The 25,458-nt window shown below is 43.3% G+C and overlaps 3 protein-coding genes across 4 annotated transcripts in view; 2 read left to right on the top strand and 1 right to left on the bottom strand.

Annotated features, from left to right (window-relative positions):
* The window catches only part of LOC118411935 (6-deoxyerythronolide-B synthase EryA2, modules 3 and 4-like), a 39,231-nt gene extending 21,983 nt beyond the window's left edge, over positions 1 to 17,248 (top strand). For both annotated transcript variants that reach the window (XM_035814459.1, XM_035814467.1), the window contains 6 exons: positions 4,512 to 6,001; positions 7,059 to 7,152; positions 7,529 to 14,725; positions 15,063 to 15,224; positions 15,377 to 15,529; positions 15,673 to 17,248. In XM_035814459.1, coding sequence (XP_035670352.1) covers positions 4,512 to 6,001; positions 7,059 to 7,152; positions 7,529 to 14,725; positions 15,063 to 15,224; positions 15,377 to 15,528 — 9,095 coding nt within the window. In that variant the 3' untranslated portion in view covers position 15,529; positions 15,673 to 17,248. The remainder of the gene's footprint in view (positions 1 to 4,511; positions 6,002 to 7,058; positions 7,153 to 7,528; positions 14,726 to 15,062; positions 15,225 to 15,376; positions 15,530 to 15,672) is intronic.
* A 671-nt stretch (positions 17,249 to 17,919) lies between these two features.
* On the top strand, positions 17,920 to 20,407 carry LOC118412773 (calmodulin-A-like). The gene is made up of 2 exons (XM_035815792.1): positions 17,920 to 18,094; positions 18,991 to 20,407. The coding sequence occupies exons 1-2, from the start codon at positions 18,017 to 18,019 to the stop codon at positions 19,438 to 19,440; spliced, it is 528 nt and encodes a 175-aa protein (XP_035671685.1). The 5' UTR covers positions 17,920 to 18,016; the 3' UTR covers positions 19,441 to 20,407.
* A 129-nt stretch (positions 20,408 to 20,536) lies between these two features.
* Positions 20,537 to 24,785, bottom strand: LOC118412550. The gene is made up of 2 exons (XM_035815475.1): positions 24,539 to 24,785; positions 20,537 to 22,091 (listed from the first exon to the last, which is right to left on the bottom strand). The coding sequence occupies exon 2, from the start codon at positions 21,966 to 21,968 to the stop codon at positions 20,820 to 20,822; it is 1,149 nt and encodes a 382-aa protein (XP_035671368.1). The 5' UTR covers positions 21,969 to 22,091; positions 24,539 to 24,785; the 3' UTR covers positions 20,537 to 20,819.
* Positions 24,786 to 25,458: the final 673 nt, after the last annotated feature.

Raw genomic sequence — 25,458 nt, 5'->3', positions numbered from 1 at the left:
AAAGTGCTGAAATTACGCATTTTAAAGTAGTTTATGCCAAAAATTTTACTTGGATCATTTTACCAACTATCTAATGCCTATCTACGCCAAATTTCAGGTCATTCCATTGTAATACCAGGTACAGTGGGCCAAAATATACCGTTTTGGTCAAAAGATAACCTTTAAACATCATTAAAATCATTTTAGAGGCAGATATGAAAAAAACACAAACTGGCAAATTTTCCCACGTTTTCCGCCAAGTAACATTTACTTGATTGTCTCAACTAACTATACCAAAGTCAACTATGCCGAGAATGATTGATATTGCCATGCGGAATGTTGGTTAATTCAACGACAAAGACTTGTATTCTAATGTTCAATGCATGCGTGCCGTCCGCTACCGCTCAAATGACCCTGTCTGAACTCCAAATCCTCGCAAACTACAATTTTAAACCGGGCAAAGGGTGACACACACATGTATGGCCACTGTAAGGCTGTAATATGCATGTGTTTCTGTCTGTATATACGGCATTGGAAGCCAGCTTATGAATATTAATTAGCATTTGTCTTCCTCGGCGCTGATTGGCTGGCCCCATTAAATTTAATTAACTCGCGAAAGCCCAGGCTGCGCAGGTGTGTGGGGTCACTGGAGTTCACGGGAGGAGGCCAAAAGAAAGCCAATTTACCCTCAGAAAAGTGCTGAAATTAAGCATTTTAAAGTAGTTTATGCCAAAAATTTTACTTGGATCATTTTACCAACTATCTAATGCCTATTTACACCAAATTTCAGGCCATTCCATTGTAAGACCAGGGTACAGGGGGCCAAAATATACCGTTTTGGTCAAAACATGACCTTTAAACCTCACTAAAATCATTTTACAGGCAGATATGAAAAAAATCTGAGAAAAACAAATCAAGGTATTAGCCTATTCTACTCCTGTGCCAAATTTCAGGTCATTCGGTCCAGGAACGGCGGAGATGAATCACTTTGAAGATTTGACAGGAGAAAGAAAGAAAGAAAGAAAGAAAGAAAGAAAGAAAGAAAGAAAGAAAGAAAGAAAGAAAGAAAGAAAGAAAGAAAGAAAGAAAGAAAGAAAGAAAGAAAGAAAGAAAGAAAGAAAGAAGAAGAAGAAGAATACAATATATTTCACCATACTATGTATGGCTGAAATATAATAATTTGTACTTTCTGGCAGGTGGAACATTTACAGGCACATGTATCAATTAGGCAAATTAGGGTCTAATCTGCATAATTATGGCAAAAGCTACGTAATTCCTCGGTAAATGACGGGCTTTCGTACTTGGAACATTTGTAAGGTAGTTAGTTAGATAATTGTCACAACAATGCATAGGTTATGTAAATTTCATTCAGTCAAATAGTCAATTGCATTTATTATGAAATAGAATTCTGCCAAGGAGAAACGGACTTTCCCACATACAACATATTCCATTTCGGTAGAGATCTAGAAGACCATCTTGTTAAATAGATTACGCTAGATACAGCCTTATTTCTATAATATTTTTTTTTATTGGTATACATATTAGACAAGACACAGTGGTAAATGAACTCTAGCAAAGCTAATATTAACATTACCACTAGGACATTTGAAAATAAAATAAACAAAGGACAAAACAATGTGAGATCAAATAAAACAGTAGTACAGCAGTGGGGTGACGGATCCAACAAATAAATGTATATACATACAAGATATAAGGAAAATCTTCAATCATTTTGAAAACGGTTGGTCTGGAGTATGTATGTCTGTGTAAGCTGCATAATGTGGTTATTTGTTTCTGTTGGTAAAGTGGGTGAACCCCTGAGTAAAAGTTGGGTTAAGACTGGGTCAGACGTGGTTTTCAAATCAGGGGTTAAAAGGTCTTGAAGATTGCAGAGAAGGGTTTTTCTAAGTTGGTTGTAGTTAGGGCAGTACAATAAATAGTGGACAACGCTTTCACATCGGGAGCCACAGCTACAAGAAGGACTATCGACTAAATTACGTGTATATAAGCTAAAGTTCAAACTACAGGTCCCGATGCGGAGGCGTGTGAGTAAAACGCAGGTGTACCTGGGGCCTTGACTAAAATGTGTGTTAGGGGAAGGGCGAACCAATTTTATTAAGTAGTTTTTAAATATTGAAGGATTAAATGACCGAACAGCTATATCAAGACCATTCCAGTGATATGTAGCATACGGAATAAAGGACCTTTGGTAACGAGTGGTGGTACAAGCCGGTGACTGTAAGTTGTGTTTGTTACGAAGGTCGTAGGGAGTAGAGGCAGAAACTTCAGGAGTAATCAACTCCTGAAGGTACTGGCGAGTGTGACCATGAACAATTTTATGAAACATTGTCAAAGAGTGAATATGGCGACGGTCAGACAGTTTTTCCCACCCAAGTTCAGAAAGGAGTGACAAATATTAATAGGACCCTCTCACAGCACCTGATACTGTGAGTGAGCACTCATATTGTACTCTTTCTATACGTCGGGAGTCCGATGTAGTGCAGCCATGCCACACTATGTCAGCATACTCAAGAAGTGGACGAATAAAGGACTTGTAGATAACTTCGAGTACATGTCGTGGCAATTTGAATTTAAGTTTGTTTAGTGTGGACTCTCGTTTTGATACTTTGGCAATTATGTGAGTAATATGTTTTTCCCAAGACATGGTGGACGTAAGAAAAACACCAATATGCTTGTGGTCTTTTACAGATTGAATGACACAGTTATCAAGAAAAAGGGGAGGATGGCAAGGGGCATCGATTTTCCTGGAAAAGCACATTTCCTCAGTTTTTAAGGGATTCAGTTTCATAAGCCACGTGGAAGCCCACGATGATATCTTACTAAGATCAGAATTTAGACTTGACGCAGTTTCGGTTGGGCTATCCACTATATCTACTCAAGAACTGTCATCTGCAAAAAGAAACGGGCAATAATCTATGAGACAAAGATAAAACAAGATATTTCGGAAATATTTCATGGAAGCATGAGGTCTTCAAACTCTTGTTATCCCGTGTGGGAGGCTGTGTATATAATTAATGGTGTATAATGGTTGGTGTTGTGATCACGACGATTTGTGAGCCTCCTAGCAGCTCTCCTTGTTACTGCGGCGGGACCTTCTGTTTTTATATCGTCTATATATGCCATGGTCTTGATTTGGATAACGGATAGTTTTCTTAAGTCATGGAAGAATCGATATAACATGCATTGGCATAATACCGGTCATAAGCCTTATACCGGTCGATTAAAAATAGTGGAACTTAAAGAGATCTACACATGCAACAATAGTTATTTCTGAGGTATGCACACTTCAGACATCTAGGTGTCCAATACATAATTTACAAAGCATCGATAACAATGCATTCGAAGACAACAAGGCCAAAAGTTTTCAGGTCATTTTCGGGGCAGGCGAGCTCGTCGTGGGACAAACACACTGTCACGTTCATCGCCAGATTTGTAGATAATAATCACATGTGCTCACGGCAAAAGACGAGCATGATTCAACAGCAATCTTGAATTTCTTTTGGTGACCTACAACTCGTGTAAAAGTGTGAGGAACCGTTGCATTATCGCCCGGATCTACGGCTGAATGGGTCAAATTGAACGTACGCCGCCATTTTCCCGCCATTTTTAATGCTACGGCCAGCAGTAAAGTTTTACGTCATAGCGGTTGTGACGGACCAAAATTAAATGAAAATTCTTGTCAGTATACGCCCATTTTGTCATGACTTTTTGTATGCTCATGCAGATTTTTGTGCAACTACTAACAGGAAAGAAAGGAACAACAGAGGATGTATAAAGGTACATAGCGGCAGTTAATTGTGCCGTGTTTCGTTCGGCCGGTATAGTGCACCCCCTTCCAACCACGCGCCTGTTCTCCGTGCAATTCCGCGGTGTGTTCCAATTACGATATCATGTTTTTAGCAGGACCAGAGAGACAAAATAATTTACACAGAAGAAGTGGCAAAGGTAAGCTGTAACAGCAACATGTAACTGGAGAAAATGATGCGTTGATCATTTGCCAAATTAGCATTGCTTGAGAAATTGCAGTAAACCGACCGGTATTATGCCAATGGATGTTAAGTGTAGGACCTTTGAAGGCGAGAAAGTCAAGAAGTCAGGAAATGAGCTATGGTAGAGATGTTCGTGATTAGATACAGATTTTGAAGGTTGGAAAATAATTTGTATAATCAATTTTGCGTGTGTGTATGTGAACAAGTGTTTGCCCTAATTGTCGGGGTTGAATAAGGATGGTACTCGTATTTGGTATGTCGCAAATCATCTGATACATGTATAAAAATGGGTTTCGATAGGAGTCTTCGAATTTGAGTCCTAACTACTGGTTTCACATCCAAGTTGTGAACATATTACCTGTCCTATGAGTGATTATAAGTTCGAGTTCAATGAAAATATCCAATTCTTCGAACTTTGGCTATTGGTACAAGATAGTATACTTCATCTTTAAGTTACAATGGCGTCGATGATAACCAAATACATTAGTAACAAAAATGGTGAATGCAAACTATTTTCCTCAGATGAAGCAAACCATCTAGACCCTCAAATCCAACTGCTGCTGGAAGTGACCTGGGAGGCCTTGGAGAATGCAGGAATCCCCCCAAGATCCCTCCGTGGCTCCGATACCGGTGTTTACGTTGGTGTTACTTCAAGTGAATACCTCATGATGACCGTCAACCCCTTTTCGAACATCAGCCAATACACAAACTCTGGCACAAACTCATGCATGGTGGCCAACCGTATCTCCTACGAGTTTGACCTCCATGGTCCCAGCTTCTCTGTAGACACTGCCTGCTCCTCCTCGTTGTACTCCATCCACCTTGCCAGTGAAGCTATAAGAAAAGGAGACTGCAGCATGGCCATAGCTGGGGGTGTCAACTTGATGCTGTTGCCAGGAACCACTGTAGGCTTCTGCCAAGCAGGGATGTTGTCACCAGATGGAAAGTGTAAGAGCTTTGACGCCTCTGCAGATGGGTATTGCCGAAGTGAGGGGGCCGGTGTAGTTGTCCTCAAGCCACTGTCAAGAGCACTGGCAGATGGTGACAGGATCTATTCTGTCATCAGAGGAGGAACCCTTACCAATGATGGGAGAACACCAGGCATCGCGAACCCCAGCTACGACGCTCAACTGGACCTTGTTGAGAAAGCGTGTGCAGCAGCCAAAGTACATCCTCATGGTATCCAGTATGTGGAGGCACATGGAACTGGTACCAAGGTTGGTGACAGAACAGAGGCAAATGCGCTGGGTCAGATTCTTGGAAGAGGACGAAGTAAGGAAGATCCACCTCTCTACATTGGCTCAGTGAAGTCCAACTTCGGACACACGGAGGGCGCTGCAGGTGTAGCGGGAATCATCAAGCTGGCACTCATGATCAGTAAAGCCCAGATCCCAAGGGTGGTGCACTTTTCATCACCAAATCCGGACATACATTTCGACATGCTAAACATTAAGGTTCCCAGTTCTTTGGTACAATGGGAGGGGGTTGGAACAAGGCTTGCAGGCTGCAGCTCTTTCGGCTTTGGTGGCGCTAATGCTCATCTCATCCTGGAGGCGTCCCCATCTCGTGAACAGCATCCAGCCATAGCTGATTGTGACAGGCCCATTCACAGTGGCAAGGAAGGAACAAGACATGACTCAAACACCATCATGGTCCTGTCTGGGAACACAAAGGCTGCTTTGAAGGAACAAATAGAACATTGGATCTCTTTCATCGCAGACACCATAGCTTTCAATGAAGACCGCTTCTCACAGAGCCTGTACACTGCTGCAAACCGGTACCAACACCATGCAGAAAGACTAGCAATAGTTGTCAACGGGCCTCGTGATGCTGTTGAAAAGCTCAACCTCTTGAAGAAAGAAGAAAAGCTGAAGACCGCTGTGGATGGAAAAGTTCCCGATGGAGCCGAGCGTGGCAAGATGGCCTTCGTCTTCTCAGGGATGGGAACGCAGTGGTGGGGGATGGCCAGAAAACTTGCTCTGGAGAATCCAGTGTTCATCGACGTGATACGGGTATGCGCATTGACAGCAAACAATTATTGTGTGATTTGTGTACTGCATAAAATGTCATCAATATCTCACTCTTAATCATAATTCTCCATCAACACCAACAGCCTACCATCAGTATTCTCTCACTTTGCATTTACCATTAATATTTTATCGCAACTTATTCAAGACTTCCATCATAGTGACATCTCAAGAAGAAATATAGTCCTTTCCTTGCATGTAAATGTGTATTTTTAGATATTTGTTATCCATTAGAGTCAATTCCAAGTCACCGAGATGGTTTTAAAATAATATTTGTAGTAAGTTTGAACTATTTTGAGTAAAAGAACATTTCAGTCACTTAAGTTCAAAATTGTTTAAACATTTCAAAATGAAAGTTTAAACATGTTTGAACCTTTTTATATTTGCTGGAACATTTGGGAAAGTAATGATATAATTATCTCTTTATTTAGAACAATTTTCAAACATCTATGTGTTTTTGTTACTGTTCCAACATGTTCCAACATTTTGTGTCATTTTTTTCTCTCCATAAAACTTTTATTGACCCCATAAACAACGCTGCTAAGCTTGGTCCTTTGTTTGGCTCTTGTATTTTTAGATTTTCTTTAGTATACACTGGTGGGTCTTTTGTGAGAAGGTGGCAGACAGACATAATTTCCTGTACTTGGCAGGGATGTGTGAATTGCCCTCTTCCCAGCCCACTGACCCAGTTTCAACATATTGTTTCCATGTTCGAACATGTGATCACAAATGATGCATCTATGTTGGAACAGTTTAGAAACTAACAGAAATAATGTAATTGATGTTAGAAATGTTTCTAACATGTTTGAATACTATGGAAATATTTAGAACGTCACATAGATGTTATAAATAGTTCTAAACAGTTACTTATCACAGTTAGATGGTTACAAAGATTTCCAAAATGTTGGAACAAAAGGCAAGAAACACCCTCTCGGTAATATGGAATCGACTCTAGTAATTAGTGACAACAGTTACGTGTATCAGCATGTTGCAAGCCGATATTGCAACCATCAGTCATTGGGCTATTTTGTTCCCTCTTCAGCGATTTGAAGATGTGCTAAAGACACTTGGAGCTGACTGGTCCATAGCCGACATGTTGACAAAGGAGACAGATCCAGAGAAGATCAACAGAACAGGTAAGATGCTATGTATGTTGCAGTGCAGAAGAGAATATTTGAGAACTTTGTAACTAGTATGTTTTCTTTGTTGCCTTTCCCAATCCATTGGTAGCCCCTAAGAATTTTCTCCAAACTAAAACATTCTGAAAGGTATGATTCATCAACATATGTTAAATAGGGCAATTTCGTAAACTGTTTTCTGTTCCTTACTGCTTCTGCTTTGTTTTAGATCATAATCTAACTATTGGTTTTTAGCATCTTTTAAACGCACCACATTTTGTCTACGTCACAAAAATGCATATGAATCTGCATCTGTGTATATATACCCCAAAAGGGTGGAGACTGCCAATCAGCCCTTCAACATAAAACAAAATAATGTTGTTTTTGTGTACAGACATCGCACAGCCCTGCATATGCGCAGTACAGATCGGTTTGGTAGAGCTGTTGAAACAGTATGACGTCATACCCGATGCCATCATTGGCCACAGTGTTGGAGAAGTCGCGGCAGCGTACGCTGCTGGTCTCTTGAGTTTTGAAAATGCCGTGCGAGTGATCTACCACAGAGGAAAGGAGCTCAGCAAGACAAGCGGTCATGGCAAAATGCTAGCCGTACTGCACCCAATTCAGGAAGTAGAAGAGCTACTGGAAAAAGAGGAGAATAAGAACATCATCAATGTAGCTGCCACCAACAGTCCCAACCAGATTGTGCTCTCGGGAGATGTCAGTGCCGTGGATAGCTTCCACAACAAGCTGAAAAGTAATGATATCAAAGGTGTTCTTCTTAAAGTAAACAACGCCTTTCACAGCTACCAGCAGGAGCAAGTGAGGAATGACATTCTCACAAAGCTAAGCGTTCTTTCAGCTTCCACTAGAACAACAGAAGCACAGATCCCCATGATATCCACGGTGACAAACAAATGGCTGTCACCTGAGATCACTAACACAGCCCACTACTGGTGGACAAATATCAGACAGCAAGTACGCTTCATGCAGTCAGCACAAGTTCTCCTGCAGGACGGCTACAGCACCTTTGTTGAGATAGGAGCTCATCCCGCCTTAAGTCCGGCTTTGAGAGATGTCATCAGCACCATCAACTCTCGGAACACAAAGCAAAACATCATACCCACACTACTGCGGCCGCGAGATACATCTTCAGCAGCCAATGACTATGAGCACATACTGGTGACAACAGGAACCTTACATGTGAAGGGTTACCCGGTAAACTTCCGCCCTGCCTTCGAGGGAAAACACCGACTTGTTCACGACATCCCAGCATATCCTTGGCAAAGGGTTCTGTGCAATGCCGGGACAGAAGCCAGCTCAACACGATACAAGTTTCCTCCAAGTTTGCATCCTTTACTCGGGCAAGTACAGGAGACCTCCGAAGGGAGGAACAACCAAAAGTCAAAGGTTTGGTGCTCTAATCTTTCGGAAGAATCTGTACCTTGGTTAAAACACCACATCTTAGATGGAAACGTGGTCGTCCCCGCTGCGGCATATATGGAGACAGCACTGGCAGCAGCGTCAGAGATCTATGAGGATCAATATCCGCTCATGCTGACAAACCTTCACTTCAAGCGTTTCATGTTTGCTCCCACATCAGAAGCAGTCATCAAATCGACACTTCAACACAGTAGTGCGAGTGAAAAGCAATTTGGCTTGTACAGTAAAGATGCCTCCGGTTCATGGGTCCTTCATGCCACGGCAGAAGTGCACAAGAGAGACATGAAACAGTCAACTGACTCCACCAATCTCCTTACAAGTGTTGCAGAGAAGTGTTCGAAAACTATCTCAAACGAAGAGATCTATGAAGCTGCAAAGGAAGCTGGCTTTCATCTCGGTAGTTCGTTCCACTGTGTTACTTCATGCGCGGCATCTGAGAGCTACGAAGAAGCCCTGGTCACCGCAGAGGCACCAGAAGAGATTTCGCGTGAGTTTGGACGGTACATCTACCATCCTGCCTTCATGGACACATTTCTACACACATTTGCATGCTTATCACTCCTCAATGACAAACATACTGGAAAGACACCATCAAAGCGAGTTCCCTTCTCCATGAAATCTCTGTGCATGTTCGACAAAATGCCATCAAAGGCCAGTCTCTACTTCAGAATTTCAAGGAAAGGTGAACGCAGAGTGGTGGACATCACAGTGACTGATGTAAGCGGTCATCATGTCATTTGCGAAGTCGAAGAGCTCATGTTTGAGGATATCGAAGCAGGTTCATCCTCTGGAATCAGACTTTGGAATCTTCAGTGGGAACCCCTTGTCCAGGAAGAACATACGGAAGAGCAGGCACCTAAATACAAACATGTACTGATCCTACATGAAAATGAGGGCTTTGGCTCAAGAGTGAGTTCAGCACTACAAGACAAGCTGGGATGTGCAGTAGACTCGATGAACCACAAAGTCCAGACTGAAGGTGAAGGCAGCAAAGGGGTTTTGACTGACATGATGCAAGAATGCAATGATTTGGATCACATTATTGTGCTGTGTGATTCTGATAAACAAGAGCAAATAGAAGGTCCAGAAAACCGCCAGGCTCAAATTTTGAAATCCTTCAAATGCCTTTCCACATTCAAGCATTTTTCACAAGGTGATAACCCCCCAACACTTTGGATATTCACACGTGGATCATCGTCGGTACAAGAGCAAGATATCGTCAGCCCGTTCCTGGCAAGTGCATCATCTCTCTGCCTATCGATATCCCAAGAATACCCACAGTTCAAGGTCAAAGCAGTTGACTTGACACCACATGAAAGCTTTTCTGATGCCGCCGCAGAGATTCTGACTGTCTTGCAGGCAAATCCGAGGGAAAATGAAATCGCGGCTCGAAGTGACAGTTCGTCAGGTCATCAGCACGTTCAGTTGTACGCCCGAAGACTGAGCTCCATGAAACCTGACCAGATTCTCACAACATGTTCACCTGAAGAAGTATGGGCTTTTGACCCTAAACAAAGACAAAACGGAAATAAGCTCTGCAAAGCTCAAACAAGTTTAAAGACACCAACACAAATCGAAGCTACAGTTAAGCTTGAGGCCTTTGCCGTGTCCCCGTTCGCAGACCTGTTGGAGAGACATGATGATATGACCAAGGATATCCACATCATTTGCGGGACTGCACATCACATACCAAAGGCAATGATGATCGATGAAGGGTCAAGGGTGATGGGAGTCGTCATGGGCTGCATCACTCCACAAATGAACATGCAGATGAAACAACTGGTGCCTGTACCAAGTTCTCTCTCTTGGGACAATGCAGTTGCAATAGTCAAAGACTTGTTGCCAGCATTTGTTTTCTTCCAGAAGGTCCAGACAGTATGTGAAGGCGATAAAGTGGTTGTATTCCTGACAGATGAGAATGACAAGGAAGCTATGGCTTATGCCTCACTAGCACTACACCAAAAGGCCCAAGTCCGTGTTGTGGCAGGTGCAGTCGGAAATGTTGGTAACACAATCAAGTCCTGCTCACCTATGTTACCAACAACAGTCACTACATTTGACAAGATAGACGAAGACATCCCAGACCAACATGCGAGTGTTGTGTTCTTACCCAAAGGAGATAGAGCAGGAGATGTTGCCCTACAAGCTGCAAGGAAGCTGCAAGCCTATGGAACTTTGGTCAATCTGGGAAGTTCGACAATCCTGATGGACCAACTACCAAAGAACATCAAATATATCACAGTGGACCCTTTGAATATTTGCTATGGGGAATCATCTCTTTTTGCCATTGCAACTGATATGCAACACCTTCTCTCAAAATTTGATCAGTCACAAGGCACGCTATACTCACTCACACCATCTGTACAAACCACCACGGAACTGTCCTCTCTCTCGCATACCTTGCACCAACAACAGAAAGCATTGAAGATACCCGACATAGTGACCATCGACGCTGGGGAAGTTCAGCTGGGTCTAGACATCAAGCAAAACCAGTTTCACGTTGTCAACAATGCCACATACGTTGTCACGGGAGGTCTGAAAGGCTTTGGTCTTGCCCTCCTGGAATGGCTGGTTAAGAGTGGGGCACACCATCTCGTCGTCCTCGCAAGAAGTGAACCAAATGATGAAGCCAAACTGAAGCTGGAGGCATTCTCTGCCAAGTCTGTTGATGTCAAGGTGATGAAAGTAGATGTTACCGACCGGAAAGCTGTTGAAGAAGCACTGGTGTTGGTGTGGGACACGATGCCACCTATAGAGGGGATCTTTCACTGTGCAGCGGTTTATGCAGACAAATTGATTGATCAGACAACACAAGATGACTGGAAATCGGTCATGCTTCCAAAGGCAGTTGGTGCTGTGATCTTGCATGATGAAACAAAGAAGTTACAACTCAAGCTAAAATACTTTGTCCTCATCTCTTCAGTCGTTGCTCTGTTTGGTAACACGGGGCAGGTCGGCTACTGTGCAGCTAACAGCACACTGATAGCACTGGGGGAAGCCAGACGGCAGGAGGGTCTGCCTGCGACAGTCGCCAGTTTTGGTGTTATCAACACTGTTGGGTTCGCAGAGAGATCCGGTCTTGTCAAAATGTGGGAGAAGATGGGTGTGCAAAGCATTTCACCGCAGGATGCATTGGAAATCCTTGGCTGCATGATGGAAAACGGGTATCCTCATTTTGGGATCACTGCAACGTTTGATATTCGAAAGTATTGCAGTACCCACAAGTCGATGGTACTGCAACACCTACAGGCTCCTGACACCAGCTTTTCCCGATTCACTACATTAGTACCCAGTGACGTGCTCAGTGGGTCAGTATCCCTTTCTGACAAAATTCTTGCACAAAGCAAAGAAAACGGCCTAAGCATCATACAAGGAGAGCTGATTGCTTACATATGCCAACAACTTGGCATCGAAGACCCGGCTGAAATCACCGAAGAAATAAGCCCAGTATCCCTCGGGCTGGACTCCCTCTTGTCTGTGGACATGAGCAACGAAATAGCAGACAAGTTTGAAGTCACAGTTACATCCGTGGAACTCCTGAGTGACAAAATGACCGTCAAGATTCTCAGTGAATCCATCTATGAGAAGATGCTCAACAAAGCGGGTAACCAGGGAACAACAAGTGGCTCCCTCAACCCAGAGGCAGCTGCCGAAGTAGACTCGTGGCTTCATTTCTTTGGTAACCTCCAAGACCCAACCCTTAGTCTGGTCTGCTTTCCTGCAAATGGCGGAGGTCCATCCCTCTTCCACCAGTGGGGAGAGCATTTCGCAAAACACAACATTGAGGTTGTGGTCGCCACTCTGCCGGGATGGGAAAGTAGAGAAAAGGAATCTCCTATCAACAGTCTGCAGCACATTGTTGGCGCGCTCGGGGCTCAAATCATGGAGATGATAATGCTCGACAAGACGATTGCATTCTATGGCCACAGTATGGGTGCACTCATAGCATTTGAGGTTGCACATTTGCTCCACGCGGAAGGTAGTACATGCCCTTCTCATCTCTTTGTTGGAGGATGGTATGCTCCATCTCTACCCTACCCGCATCCACAGGAACTAAGGGTATCGCCCATTTTGTTTGATCCTTCAACGGGAACACAGCAGATCATGGAAGAGGCCAGAGCATTCTCCTTTCTCCCAGAAGCCGTTCTTAACAACCCGACTCGTCTGAGACGTCTGTTGCCATGTATCCAGGCAGGGATAACAATCTGCAAGTCGTACATCTGCCAGCACAATGAACCACTCCCGTGTAATGTTGTTGCTTTCGGCGGACAGGATGATCCATTCATCTCCCCAGACCTGCTTGAAAAATGGAAGCTTGTTGCCTTCAATGAATCAGCTCCAACACAAGCGTTCAGGAAATGCATTATGCAGGGTGGACATTTCTTCATCTCATCTTCAAGACAGGACGTCCTCAACAAAATCACTAGTATCCTACAAGAGGACAGTGTAATCGTGAAACCATCAGACCACAGAGACGTACCGAACGTGATCGATATGCAACCAAGTCCGACCGAGATTAGCACTGCTATGACTCCTATCCGGTCTGCACCTGTTATACATAAGGCAGCTGCGTATCTCCAATACCAACTGAAAGATCCCCGTTTCAGCAACACAAATCTGTACGTCATGTTTCGTACAAAGAATGTCCCTGCTGATGTCGAAAGCTGGCGATCCATCTTTCGCCAGCTGATGGACCGCCATGAGACACTGAGGTCAACCTACCATGTCTCGAATGATGCACAATATCACAGTGGAGTGCAGGCAAGGTACTACAACGAAATTGCTGGCGCTACTGACATCGACATATTGACTGGGTATCAAGAGAACGAGGCCGAAGAAGAGGTGTTCCAGAGAACCAAAGTGCCCTTCCACCTGAACAAGGAGTATCCAGCAAGGTGCATTGTTGCCCCCACTGGAAATAGGAGTGCTGTGGTTGGACTTGTCTTACATCACATCGCAACAGATACAACCAGTTTCAACATACTATTTAGGGACTTTGCACAAATCATGAAATCAAATTTGAGAAAGAAATCTCTCCAGAAGCCGATGACAACACTGACGTATGGTGCTTTCATACAATACTACTACTCCTACCTTCAGCAGAACCAGAAGGAGCTACGAGAGTTTTGGAGGGCAGCCCTGCCTCCTACTATTCCATCCATTAATCTTCCATTTGCCAAGCCGAGACCACCAACCTTCTGCTCAGGAGGCGGCTCACTCGAGGTTAATCTGCCCAAGGAACAGGTCCGCAGCCTTATGGAATACGCGAAGGCCGTTCGCACCACTGTGTACAGTATTATGGCTACCACATATCAGCTCCTACTGCACATCTACACTAAACACGACGACATCGTGATCGCATGTCCATTTGACATGAGGATGTTAGCTCCACAATTCTCCAATGTCCATGGTCTCTTTCAGCACCACTTACCATTGAGTGCCTCCTTCGGGAACAAAGATCAGTCCTACCAAGACACCATTCGGCAGTATTGGCGCAAGTTGCAGGATTGCAAGAAACATGGCATATTTCCGATAGACGAAATCATGAAAATGGTGTCGTATGAGAAGCATCCAGCAATGGAGCCCATCATGCAACATATAGTTGTTCAAAACGACATAACTAGTATGAACCAAATGTTCAATGGTGCCACTGGCAAGAGAGTTAGATTACTGAGGAACGGTTACCACGACTTTCCAGAAGATTTTGTCCTCCATTTGTTCCAAGACACCAACACGAAAGATATCACCTGTGGCGTCCGGTACTCAAAGTCCTTGTTTGACGAAGAAGTTGCACAGTGCATGGTAGACGACTATGTCTCGTTGCTCTCCACGTGTCTTAAAAACCCCAAATGGAGCCTTTCGGAAATCATCAACGCTGTAGAAATGACAGCCTTAAACTTCAAGTCCGATACCGGGAGCGGCAGGGATAATCATCAGTTACCCAACCAAGCAGTGTCACATAAGAATGGCAAATCCATACAACAGCAAACAGTTCATGGACTGATCGATCCTCGACCCACTGATGTACCACATCTGACGAGCAATGGACATTCTGACTATCCAACGGTCAATGGACGAAGTGACAGAGTCCCAGGGAGGGATGAGCTGCAGCTGCTACACTCTGACCTCTTGCGGAAGCTCCAAAATGGTATTTCTTTTGTTTTCTCTGCTCTCTTTTACAGAATAGTTTTAAAAACCTTATACCATACTAATGATGCCTAGAAGAAGGCTTTGATTAGATAGCAGTAAGCATGTGTTCATGGCAATGGTAAAATAGAAACTAATCAAGTCACGCTATAGTATTTATTTGCTTCCTTTTCTACAAAGAAACGTAATAGGCATTGACCAGAACAAATTATTTACGAATACAACATTAACCAGAATTAGCAGCAAAAGCACAAATCCCCAAGTCTTTGTGACTCGATGGGAAAGCGTAACTCGTTCTATTCAGCTGACCAGTTAAAGTATTGTCCTGTTTCACATAGGTACCATAGTGAGGAAGATGACATCTACAGGGCGGAACCACAAAAGAAGGCTCCAGTTGATGGTGGAGAATCAAACGACTGCAAACCTTCAATGGGGCTCCAACAAGGCCAGACAGCTTGCAGTTTCAAGCATCTCAAGTATACAGTGTTTCACCGCGGAAGGTAGGGGATAAAAAATATCTCACAACAGCTTTAATGTGGGATTGCTTTTGCTTGGATTTGATACTGTGTAACTACAGCTGAATATACTATAGCAAAGTTTTTCCCAACATTCATTTTTCTTCCACTAATATCACATACTTCACCCTCAACAGGAAAACCCAGCCTCCGCCTAGTGACTGAGCTGCGAGACTTCACCTTCATGTTCATCTCCAATGATGACATGGAGAGCTGGAGACACGCTCTGTGCACCCTGGTTTCCACAGCTTCGGAAGCAGATTCAGCGAGCGAAGACACATACCTTTAAGGTACTACTATTCTGTCGGATGTTGGTTTTATTCGCTTCATTCCATCAATAACTGCACCAATGTTTTCAGAAGATATGAAATACATTGTACGTTTTAATTTGATACGTCTGTGTTTACACTATCTCTTTTTGTACGACCTGCAGGTACACTGAGACCCTTTCATGTCGGACACGACTCAGGTATCTCCAGCCTCGGCCCGGCCCAGACACGGCCCGCGCCCATGAGCCCCCCTCACATTTCCCTGGTAGGGAGAAGATATTGTTTTGCTGGTGTGTTCTTCCTCTTCCTGTTCAGCCTGTAGCCAATCAGAGCTTACCTTACATGTTAGCTGCTATTGTAAATATGATCAACTCGCTCACAATACTATAGACCGAGCCTAATGATACAGTATTGTGTGCGAGTAGCTTGATAAAGCCTACGAGGAAACATCCTGCATTCTCGCGAAAATACTTCTAGTAATAACATATAATTTACAAGAGGTAAGCGCCAACATTTGTAGCAGGAAGTCACAATTCATTGCATCACATGTCTTCAAGTAGTTGAAAGATCTTGAAATATATAACTACATGGGTCACCAGGAATTCCAACACAAAACTTTTAGATTTCTAACTACATGCGGTATTACAGGGATACAAATATGGTTTATGGGCGAATGTTAGGTATGATCAAGAGTGGTAATTGATCGTCGATGCCATTTACGTAATGCTGTCATGTGTGAAGAATGCTATGTTTTAGCATCTCGTGTTTTTACCAAATACAATTTCATCTCTATAATCTACCCAATAGTCGACTATATTTTTGTGTAACGCTAATTCAAATACATTTTGTTCCCAAATACTCTTTTATATGTTAGCTATTGTTAGGGTTACGCCATGTATTGTTTTGAGTACAAGGACAACAGTTATGTCTGTGTTTTTATATGTTGTGGAATATTTGTTGTGGAATATTTGATCTACTGAAACAGAAGGTTAGAGAGGCTATGGCTTTCATTTTTTTAGATTCATGTAATTATTATTTTGATTTTTAGCAACCTGATTTAACTAGGAGCGACATGTTTGAACTCGGTGCAAAAAGTTCATCAGTAACTTCTGAATGCTCAAAATCGACCTTTAGGGCTATATTCTTTGAAATGATTTTTTTACATCTTTTTATGATGTCATTAAATACTATGGTTTTTCCGTTAAAAAATTTAAGATTTCACCATGAAACCAGTAAATAGCTCAAATTTCATCATGTAGTGTATTGGTGCACTTTAAACATTACCTTATCTCTTACATACTATAATTTTGATTCATTGTAACCAAGAAGTAGTGTAAACTTCATACAAGATATAATATTACATGGCTATTAGGTTGGGCACATTGGTAAAGTTAAATGCTCACAGAAACGTAAAATGTTAATCACGATCTTGTAATCTTATACCATGCGTACTTTATTACTTAATTGAAACAATTCTCGCTAATGCCTGCGTCACATTTCCAAACCGGGGCCCGGCCAGACAGCTTTCCGGAACATAATGTATGACATAAAAACGCCAAACTACACAACACGTAAAGAGAAAAGTCGTGGGCATAATTTGTGTATATCTTATGTACGTGTATACATTTCTATTTTTCGTTTTCACAAGTAGTCCGGCCAGTCCCCCGGTTAGAAATGTGTCGTTAGCCTAAGCAGTGGTGACACAATAAAATCATGTTAAATGCATGTAAAATGGTGAAAGCTGCCTTTGTCTTTTACTTTGTCATCCTTACGTCTGAGTGTAGAGTTATAGTTAGCTACAACCATGTATTGAAATCCGTGTCCTGTAACTTTTTCAAATAGCCTTTAAAGACGTCCGATTCCAGATACATTCTATACACGTGACGTACAATAGTCGTTTTTCTCACCTACTGACGCTCCAAAGGTGGACATTGGCAGCAGGCTTTACATTTTATAATGTGAGTTTATGCGCTATTTCCTCCACCCCCACTTTCTGAAGGACGCTCATAGCTAACATGCCATGCTTCCATACTAGTTTAGCAGCAGAACTGAAGTAGGAAGGACGGAGATCGGTGGAAATTTGTAGCGAGCCTCGTGAAAGGTGCAGAGCTATAAATTTAATACTGTCTCTGCTGATTTAATGGTCGACGTTTACCCTCAGTTAAAGAGTATACAAATTATCCAGCAGCTAACATCTTTCCTGCAATCTAGAAGGGCACTCCAACACACGGAAATACTCTACATACCAGCCCTCCCTGCCCCTGATCCCACATTCAATCCTCCTTACTCCCAACTAACGTAAATGGGCAACAACTCCTAATTCTGTGTCACTAACAACGCCTTTTTGGACATTCCCCCGGGAGTGGCGTCGCCCTGTCAGTGTCTGTATATGTATCTTTGACCTCGGCAAGGAGAGACGAACAGGCGAACAGGAAAGACACGGCGCTGTGAAAGCAGCACTCTGTAAAACCGGGAGACGACACTCACCATTTGGATATTGTAGCAGCGATGTCGTTCACAAAGAAGTCTGTAAAGACGAGACTCCCGAAGGACATGCCGAAGGAAGAGATCGACGAGCTGCGACAGGTGGGTCACATAGACGTCGATGTTTTAGTAGCTAAGTGAGGTGGGGTGGGGTGGGGGTTCCTGTTATAGTGACGTCACTGTCGCTTAACAGACAAGCAGAGACCTTGTGGAAAATTGACCCTGAGTGAGTGGTTGCCGATATATCAAGTGGTATAACGGAACGTTGGGGTGTGGTGGATTATTGTGTTGGAACAGTCACGTACATCACAAACGTTTGTCAAATATGATGCTCCATCATATAATCTAATTTTGTAGTTAGGCCACGGCAAGTAGATTTTACAGATGGCATCAACGTGCTCGTTAACTTTTCCCTCCGGAGATGGTGAACATGACGAGAAAGTACCAAAATGTGATAGCCATAGCCATACTGTAATTGATAACCAGTCTACAACACTAGTGTCACTTAGTGCACCTCTTGAATACAGAAATAAAAGACTTGTTAGCTGTAATACCATGTTTTTGTTGCTTCAATTCTTGTTACAACGTCTATGGTGTCTATTTTGACAATCTAACCAGCTTGTTTTTTACCCATGTTTTTTTTTTGCAATCTCCCATTAAATCCGCAGAGGATGTCTTCCATAAAATCTACTTGCTGTGGCCTCAAGGCACATATTTCTAAGTGTATTGAGTATGGTTGCATTATTCTTCAATAAAAGTAGTTTAAAAGTCTTAATACTGTGACATGTTTTGAATATTGTTTGTAGTATCCTTACTAAGACTCATTTGCTCGATAATGAAGATTTAATAGAAAAATAAACATAAGGAAACAAAGTGGAGTACAACGAGTGGTACATAGAATTCGTATGTACGGTTGTATTATTTCTTTGTATTGTGGGTTATTTTTCACAAGAAACAAACCATTTCCATATCTCCTGCTTGTCCACTCGTATGTGCAGGCCTTCTGGGAATTTGACCGTGACCGCAGCGGAACGATCGACGGAAAGGAGCTCATCAACGTGATGCGGTCCCTGGGGCTGAACCCGACCGACCTGCAGGTGGTGGAGCTGATCGACTCGGTGGACACGGACGGGAGCGGCACCATCGACTTCCCGGAGTTCGTGCAGCTCATGACGCACCAGCTCAAGGACACGGCCGCGGCCTACAGCGAGGAGATGCTCAGCGAGGCGCTGAGGGTGTTTGACCGAGACGGGCTCGGGTACGTGTCTGCCCATGAACTGAGACACCTCCTGACGCACATCGGCGACAGGATGACCAACCGCGAAGTGGACGAGCTCCTTAAGCTAGCTGACGTGGACTCAGACGGACAGTTTAACTACCATGACTTTGTCAGAGTGCTGGCGGGCTACTGCCAGCAGCAACCAAAAAAGAAGATTGTGCGGTTTTGATCAACAATAAATCAACACACATGTACATTTTACAAACTTCAGGGCTCACTGTAAGAGTGCCCTGAAAACAAACAAAGATATGTGGCCTTTATAAAAAACACAGTTGATGTGTTGAAGGGGTATGTACGTCACAGCTACAAGCAGAGACGCCATGCGTATGTGGAGGTACATCAACAGACCACGTATATCTTGCACGTTTAGGGTCACATGTAATCAGATCCGAAGATGTGCCATTACTTTTTGATTGATTGATTGATTGATTGGTTGGTTGATTGATTGATTGATTATAAGCTGCTATAGTACTGTGGGCAACTCCAAATAGGTACCCATTCTCACGATACTACACAGGGCCGCGGTTATGGCAACTGTTACACGTTAATTTAGTACTGCCACGGTGGCATGTATACCCACTTGACAGACAGAATACTTGCTGGTATTCATATATTATCGTCCAAGTAAAAAGATACAGTTACCATTTTTTTCATGTGAGACTAAATAGACCAGGCCAGAATTAATCGTACAGTTAGCAGTGCTTTTCCTCCTATAAAAGGGTACAAAAAAGTCTCAGTCTTTTGAGTGGCTGCAACAGCTGCTAGCTGCAAACTCCCCAATGTTTGCCAACTCATTGTACCTTCATTGTACCGCTTCTTTGGCTAGTAAAGGTACAAACAATAATCAATACCTCAAAGAACCCACAGGACTTCCCTGCAACACCACATGTAGTAATGTTTGGTAAGTTATGTTGTAGACAGAAATTGAGCCCGGTAACAATGAGCCAATTAGTCTTGGTCTCTATACCAAAGTGTGCCAACTAGACAAGAACCGTCTGCTCTAGTAGAAAGACTCTGGCCTGCTTAGTACAACTGTGTCTGGGGAATGTCGCATATATAAGGTACACGTTTCCTCATTGCCAATCGTGCCTCAGTGTTAGTGATATAAATGATGCCAATAAAGAAATTAACAATGCAATTAAAAAGTACAGGAAGTGAAAGGGTCAAGCGTTGTGCACTGCGAGCTGGCCTGTATGAGCACTGCCACTGACTCACAAAAATGAAAAAATAAGAAAAGAGCATAGCACTTACATCACTTGTTACTTTTCCCCAAACAATACCTTGTTGTAGATTATACAAAGGCAAAGTCATCATTCTTTTTCTTGTTGTTGTTGACACAGTGTACGTTTAGAACAATGAAAGAACACGGAATAAATTTAGTTTTAAAGAATGAACATGAAGTCTATAGAATAGGGAATTTTCACAAATGTGACTACGACGTCCACGTCATTCTTACTTGGTTGTAGTTGATCTGGAAGTGGCCAGGTAAATTCGAATTTGCGTGTTAATCACATTTGTTATGGAATTATACACATAGAAATGTCTAAATCAGTTCCTGTCTAAGTCCATGTCCGCTTGTTGTGTGTCTTTTACTTTTATCTCAGGAGTTTTCTCTCCCTTTCGCCTCCTATCCAGTTCGGAAGTCATTGGCTTATGGTCTCTGTGACGTTTGCCTGTCGTTGACGTCGGTGTGGAATTTCGCGAGGGCAGCTGCCAGTTCAGACCCAGTTCTTTGACGGAGTGTACGGAGCTTTCTCTTGATCGCACGTCTGCCCCCCGCTGGTATACCTTCATTCCGTCCGGTGACAGTGGTGGGGAGTTGAAAAATGACGTCATAAGATCAGGAGAGATGCTACTATCTCCTGAAACACTGTTCCATCTTTGCTTTGGAACGGGGAATTTCTCTCTGTTCTTTGCCCCAGATACGTCCACTGTGTGTCGGCGTACGGGACGTCGCAATGTAGACTTCGTGTCTCGCATCGCGAAAGGAAGGACGGCCGAGTCCTGACTCAATCGTACTGCGTCAATAGCATAACACAGACGGGCCTCCTCCTCTCCACTGTCGCCGACGTCTTCTGTTGATTTATTCCGACCTGGTCCCTGCATTCTTTTTAGAGCAACAATCCGGCCCGTCGCTACTCCCCAAGTACTTTTCCTCGTTCTAGTGCTTCTCCTAGGTCTAGTTTCATTTGGTAACGATTGTACAGAGGCATGCAAGGAGTGGTCCGAGTGTTGTACAAGAGTCGATTCAGACGTATTTTGATAAGTTGATTTTGACTTAAGTTGTCTCAGATTTTTGCGGAGTTGTCGCGCCTCTGCTTGCATCTGCGTCCTCTGGCGGTTCATCTCAATTTGCAGCTGCCTGTCCAGCGATCTGTGCTTGAGAATCTCCTGGACGGTGTCCCGCATGGTGCGTTTGGCCATAGTTTTGTCGGCCATCATCTCCACCGGATACCCCATCTCCCGCATCCGCCGACTGTGCGCGGCCGCCATGGGGCTGGGGGCGGGAAGAGGCGTGGTGCTGTCCGTCAAGTACACGTCCTCTCGTACTAGCTCCTTCGTGATCACAGGCTTCTTCTTTTGTTTCTCTTTACGAGTCCCCGCCATTCTTACAGGGAGGCGGATGCTGGCCGTGGTGATGATTTGCTGATCGAGTCGACGAGCTTGCGGGACTGCCAGCTTCGCGCCAGTGGACATCTTCTTACCTGGCCGCCCGGACGGCCCTCTTTCCTGCTCCGGTAGCGTTTAGTTTAAGGTTGTTTTGATTATCGCTGACATTACTGACAAATCCTAGTTTCTCATCGGTGGATTCGTCCTCTGCTGTAATACAAAATGTGGAGAATTATAATCTTATGGTAGCCTTTATGTGCTAGTAGTGAAATGTCAAAAACATTATACGATCACCCGCACTAATACACAATCCTTCTTTTTTTGGGAACTGTGATGGGATATTACTCAAACTCCTTGAATACGGATCCGGAGCCAAGGACTTTTGGCAACTAATCCAACAGGACCGATCTACGGGGCAAGAAAGCTAAATTTTGTAGTACATGTACTCTATAAATTAGCTAGCGTAATAAATAATATCCAGTAAGCTGGACGAAATTTGCTTGCCCGAAATTTTCGATTGAGAAACAAGAATGCAAACCGTTGCACTGTACCACTGTACACACCACAAAGCCAAAACAACCACAGCAAATAACTAAATATAATCTCGAGTCGGCACGAGGGCAGCCATACGCCCACTACAGGATAACGCTTTTGTCTGAATGTGGCGAAAAAGCAATAACGTCAGATGAAAGGAGTTAGGTATCATTCAGCTACCTGACTAATGGACTATGCGATATCTAAATGCCAAAAAAATCAATTATGCCAATATTAGTACATGCCTTGGTCGCTTGGATATCATAATTCCCCTCCTCTTTTCTTGGGTAGGCTTGACTAGTTATCTTCCAATCACGACAAGGATCATTCTCTATTCTGTATTTAGTTGTGGACACGAACGTTACATTTTAACCGTTCGTGCTCTCATTTAAAGCATGTTCACTGTTTTTCTGAGATATCGGCGGTCAGTCAGGCCAGTACAAACCAAACCAGCCGCTATCTTGTTTGTCCAGTGTTTATCTCCTGCGATCTCCGTGCAATTTATCAAGTCTCATGTAGACACCTGATCGATGGGGAAGGACCGCACTAAGGGAGTTTTTGTATATTCAACATTACCACTTCTTACAATCCGCACCTAGTGCCTTCATGATCACACCATCGTACTTAAATCTACAAGTTAGCATCTCCAGAAATCTGACGTGTTTAGGTAGTAAAGTTAACTACACTCTGAGCATGTTTGGCCACTTTTGCTACGTTGACCACAGTACGCTAGTCTCTCTGTCAGCCGATTTAAGAAAGAGAGAAAGTCTTTTACAGGTTCAGATAGGTTTTGTCAGGCCATGGAGAAAAGATTATTTGGCTATTTTGAATGGAAGATTACGGTTTATTTGATCCTGAGACGCAGGTTTTGGTCCCGTTTTGTGAAGCTGGAGGGGTGTTTGTACGTGTTTGGCGTGTCCGGGGTTAACAAGGTCTCCTGGGCCGGTAACCGGGCACCGCCACTGGCATCCTGGTTAAGAACTACTGAGATGTTTCTCTTAGAGACCAGCCACATTCATCGTGCGATAGGTCAACAGCAGCAAAAGGTTTCTGGGAAAGTAATGAATGTGTGGTAAAATATACAGCTGTCTTGTCACGGCTAAAAATCACACAATAAAGAAATAGTTTGTGAAGTATCAAAATGCAACCAGGCAGCAGACGAAATATCTAAAGGCCAATACGTGGCGGAATTGAGGATGGTTGACACCTACAATGCTGTTCTAATAAAGAATGTACGTTTGCAAAAGAAATTCAGCGACGGCTACTGTTAATGTCATCAGCCGACCATGCTAGGCACCCTTGTCAAACGTCTATTTTGTATGCAGAGAGTCAGAGGAATGGGCAAAACATTGGTTTTGACGATGATGTCAGTACTATGTGCTTTACAACGACAAAAGCTGTATAATTTTCGTCTGTTGAAACACGTTATCAACGCCCTTGATAAGAGAAACACTTCCCCAACCGAAGTGCTTGACGACCATTTTTTATGTACTAGTGCGTTATTAAGCAGAAATCTGATATAATTTGATTTGAGGTCTCGTGGTTCACAAAAACGCATCCCAATGGCTATATAGCTTTCGGGTAAGAATTTAAACAATGAAAAGGAAGACGATAAGGAATTTAATGCTACATGTATGTTGTCGATGAAAAGTCTATCTGTCAGTACAATCAATGATAGAGATATGGTACCGTACGTTTACGTGTGAAAAACAACAGATCATTTTAACACAAAGGAGTAGCCTCAAGAGGATAGTGGTTCGAGAACCGCTGGGTTTCCCGAATCACCGTGTTAGTTTTAGGTTATTAGCAAAAGAAACAACGTATTGAATTATCGATGGTGTCGTACTGTACCGAGTTCAAATGTCCTAAAGTTGTTTTTGTAATAAGGTTATGGTTGACACAGGTGTCTAGAATTGACCCGTTAGCTCTCAAGAATTGTTCTGTTTCCCCTAGCTAACATCAAGAGACTTCAGTGTATCGTCAGTCTATCGTCCAAAGTAGATAGCGTAGAATTATTACTTGAAAGGCTGGAAGTAAAAAAAAGGCCCAAAACCACGTTCTAACAGTAAAAGACAGTTTCCTTTCTAACAGTAAGAGACAGTTTCTGTCTAGGCAGTACTTACCAGAGCGGGTAGACTCGCCGAGTGACCTCCGCTCCACCTACCCGGCATGTGACGGGCACGGCCCCAGCACTATAGCGACGTTTACCCAGCATTGACATTTCATCTCTCACCTCTCGGGACTATGGCAACGGTGCGAGGGCTTTATGTAAGGCCCGATGGGACGATAAAGCGTAAAAGGTTCGGAACCGGCCAACGATGCATGAGTGGGTCGCTCAGAAGCTCAACTATCGGCCGTGGTCACGTGCTTAATGAGGGTCCGTTGCCCGGTAGAGACCCAAGTCTGTTTTTCATGAAACAGTCGTTATACCCGCCTAGTTCCATAGAGCTTCTGATATGAAAACCGCCTCAGCCTCGAGAAAATCTCATCTGTAAATCATACCTTTCCACATATTTCTTTGTATGATAATTCTTGCTGTCCAAGATTTGTTGCGATAGCAGCACATCTGATACTTCTTCTCGTCTCCTCTTCCAAAACATGTACGGGATGCTTGAGTGCAGGGGAGATTACCGTGCTCTGCGCAGAACTTGGTAACGTGTCATTGCTTCTTCATCAATCAGGACACAGGTGGTTCAAAACGCACCGATATGTGTGCGTAGCACTTCTGTGGAAAAGGGTGCAATAAAGCAAAGAGTCCAGCTATTCAAGCTAAACCTCTATCTTAATTTGAGGTTGGAGCCAAACCAGGATGTGATTCTAAAAAAGTAAACTTCAAACAAAATATCCCCATTGTTCTCAACTCAACTGTTCACTGAACTGTTTTAGAGTTCTAGCTAAACAAGATCCTAGTCAGCAGACGAAACGTAACACATATGATCAATTTGTCGTAATGTCACAGTAATGTCGTAATGTGACCGCTTTCAGATAGCTTGTTCGTAACCAACACGACAAGCTAACACTATGAGTACATAACGTTAGATAA

The sequence above is a fragment of the Branchiostoma floridae genome, chromosome 1 (genome assembly GCF_000003815.2).
Source record: "Branchiostoma floridae strain S238N-H82 chromosome 1, Bfl_VNyyK, whole genome shotgun sequence".
NCBI lineage: Eukaryota > Metazoa > Chordata > Leptocardii > Amphioxiformes > Branchiostomatidae > Branchiostoma > Branchiostoma floridae.
Note: the sequence above shows the minus strand (reverse complement) of the source record. Positions and strands in the feature narration are given on the sequence as shown.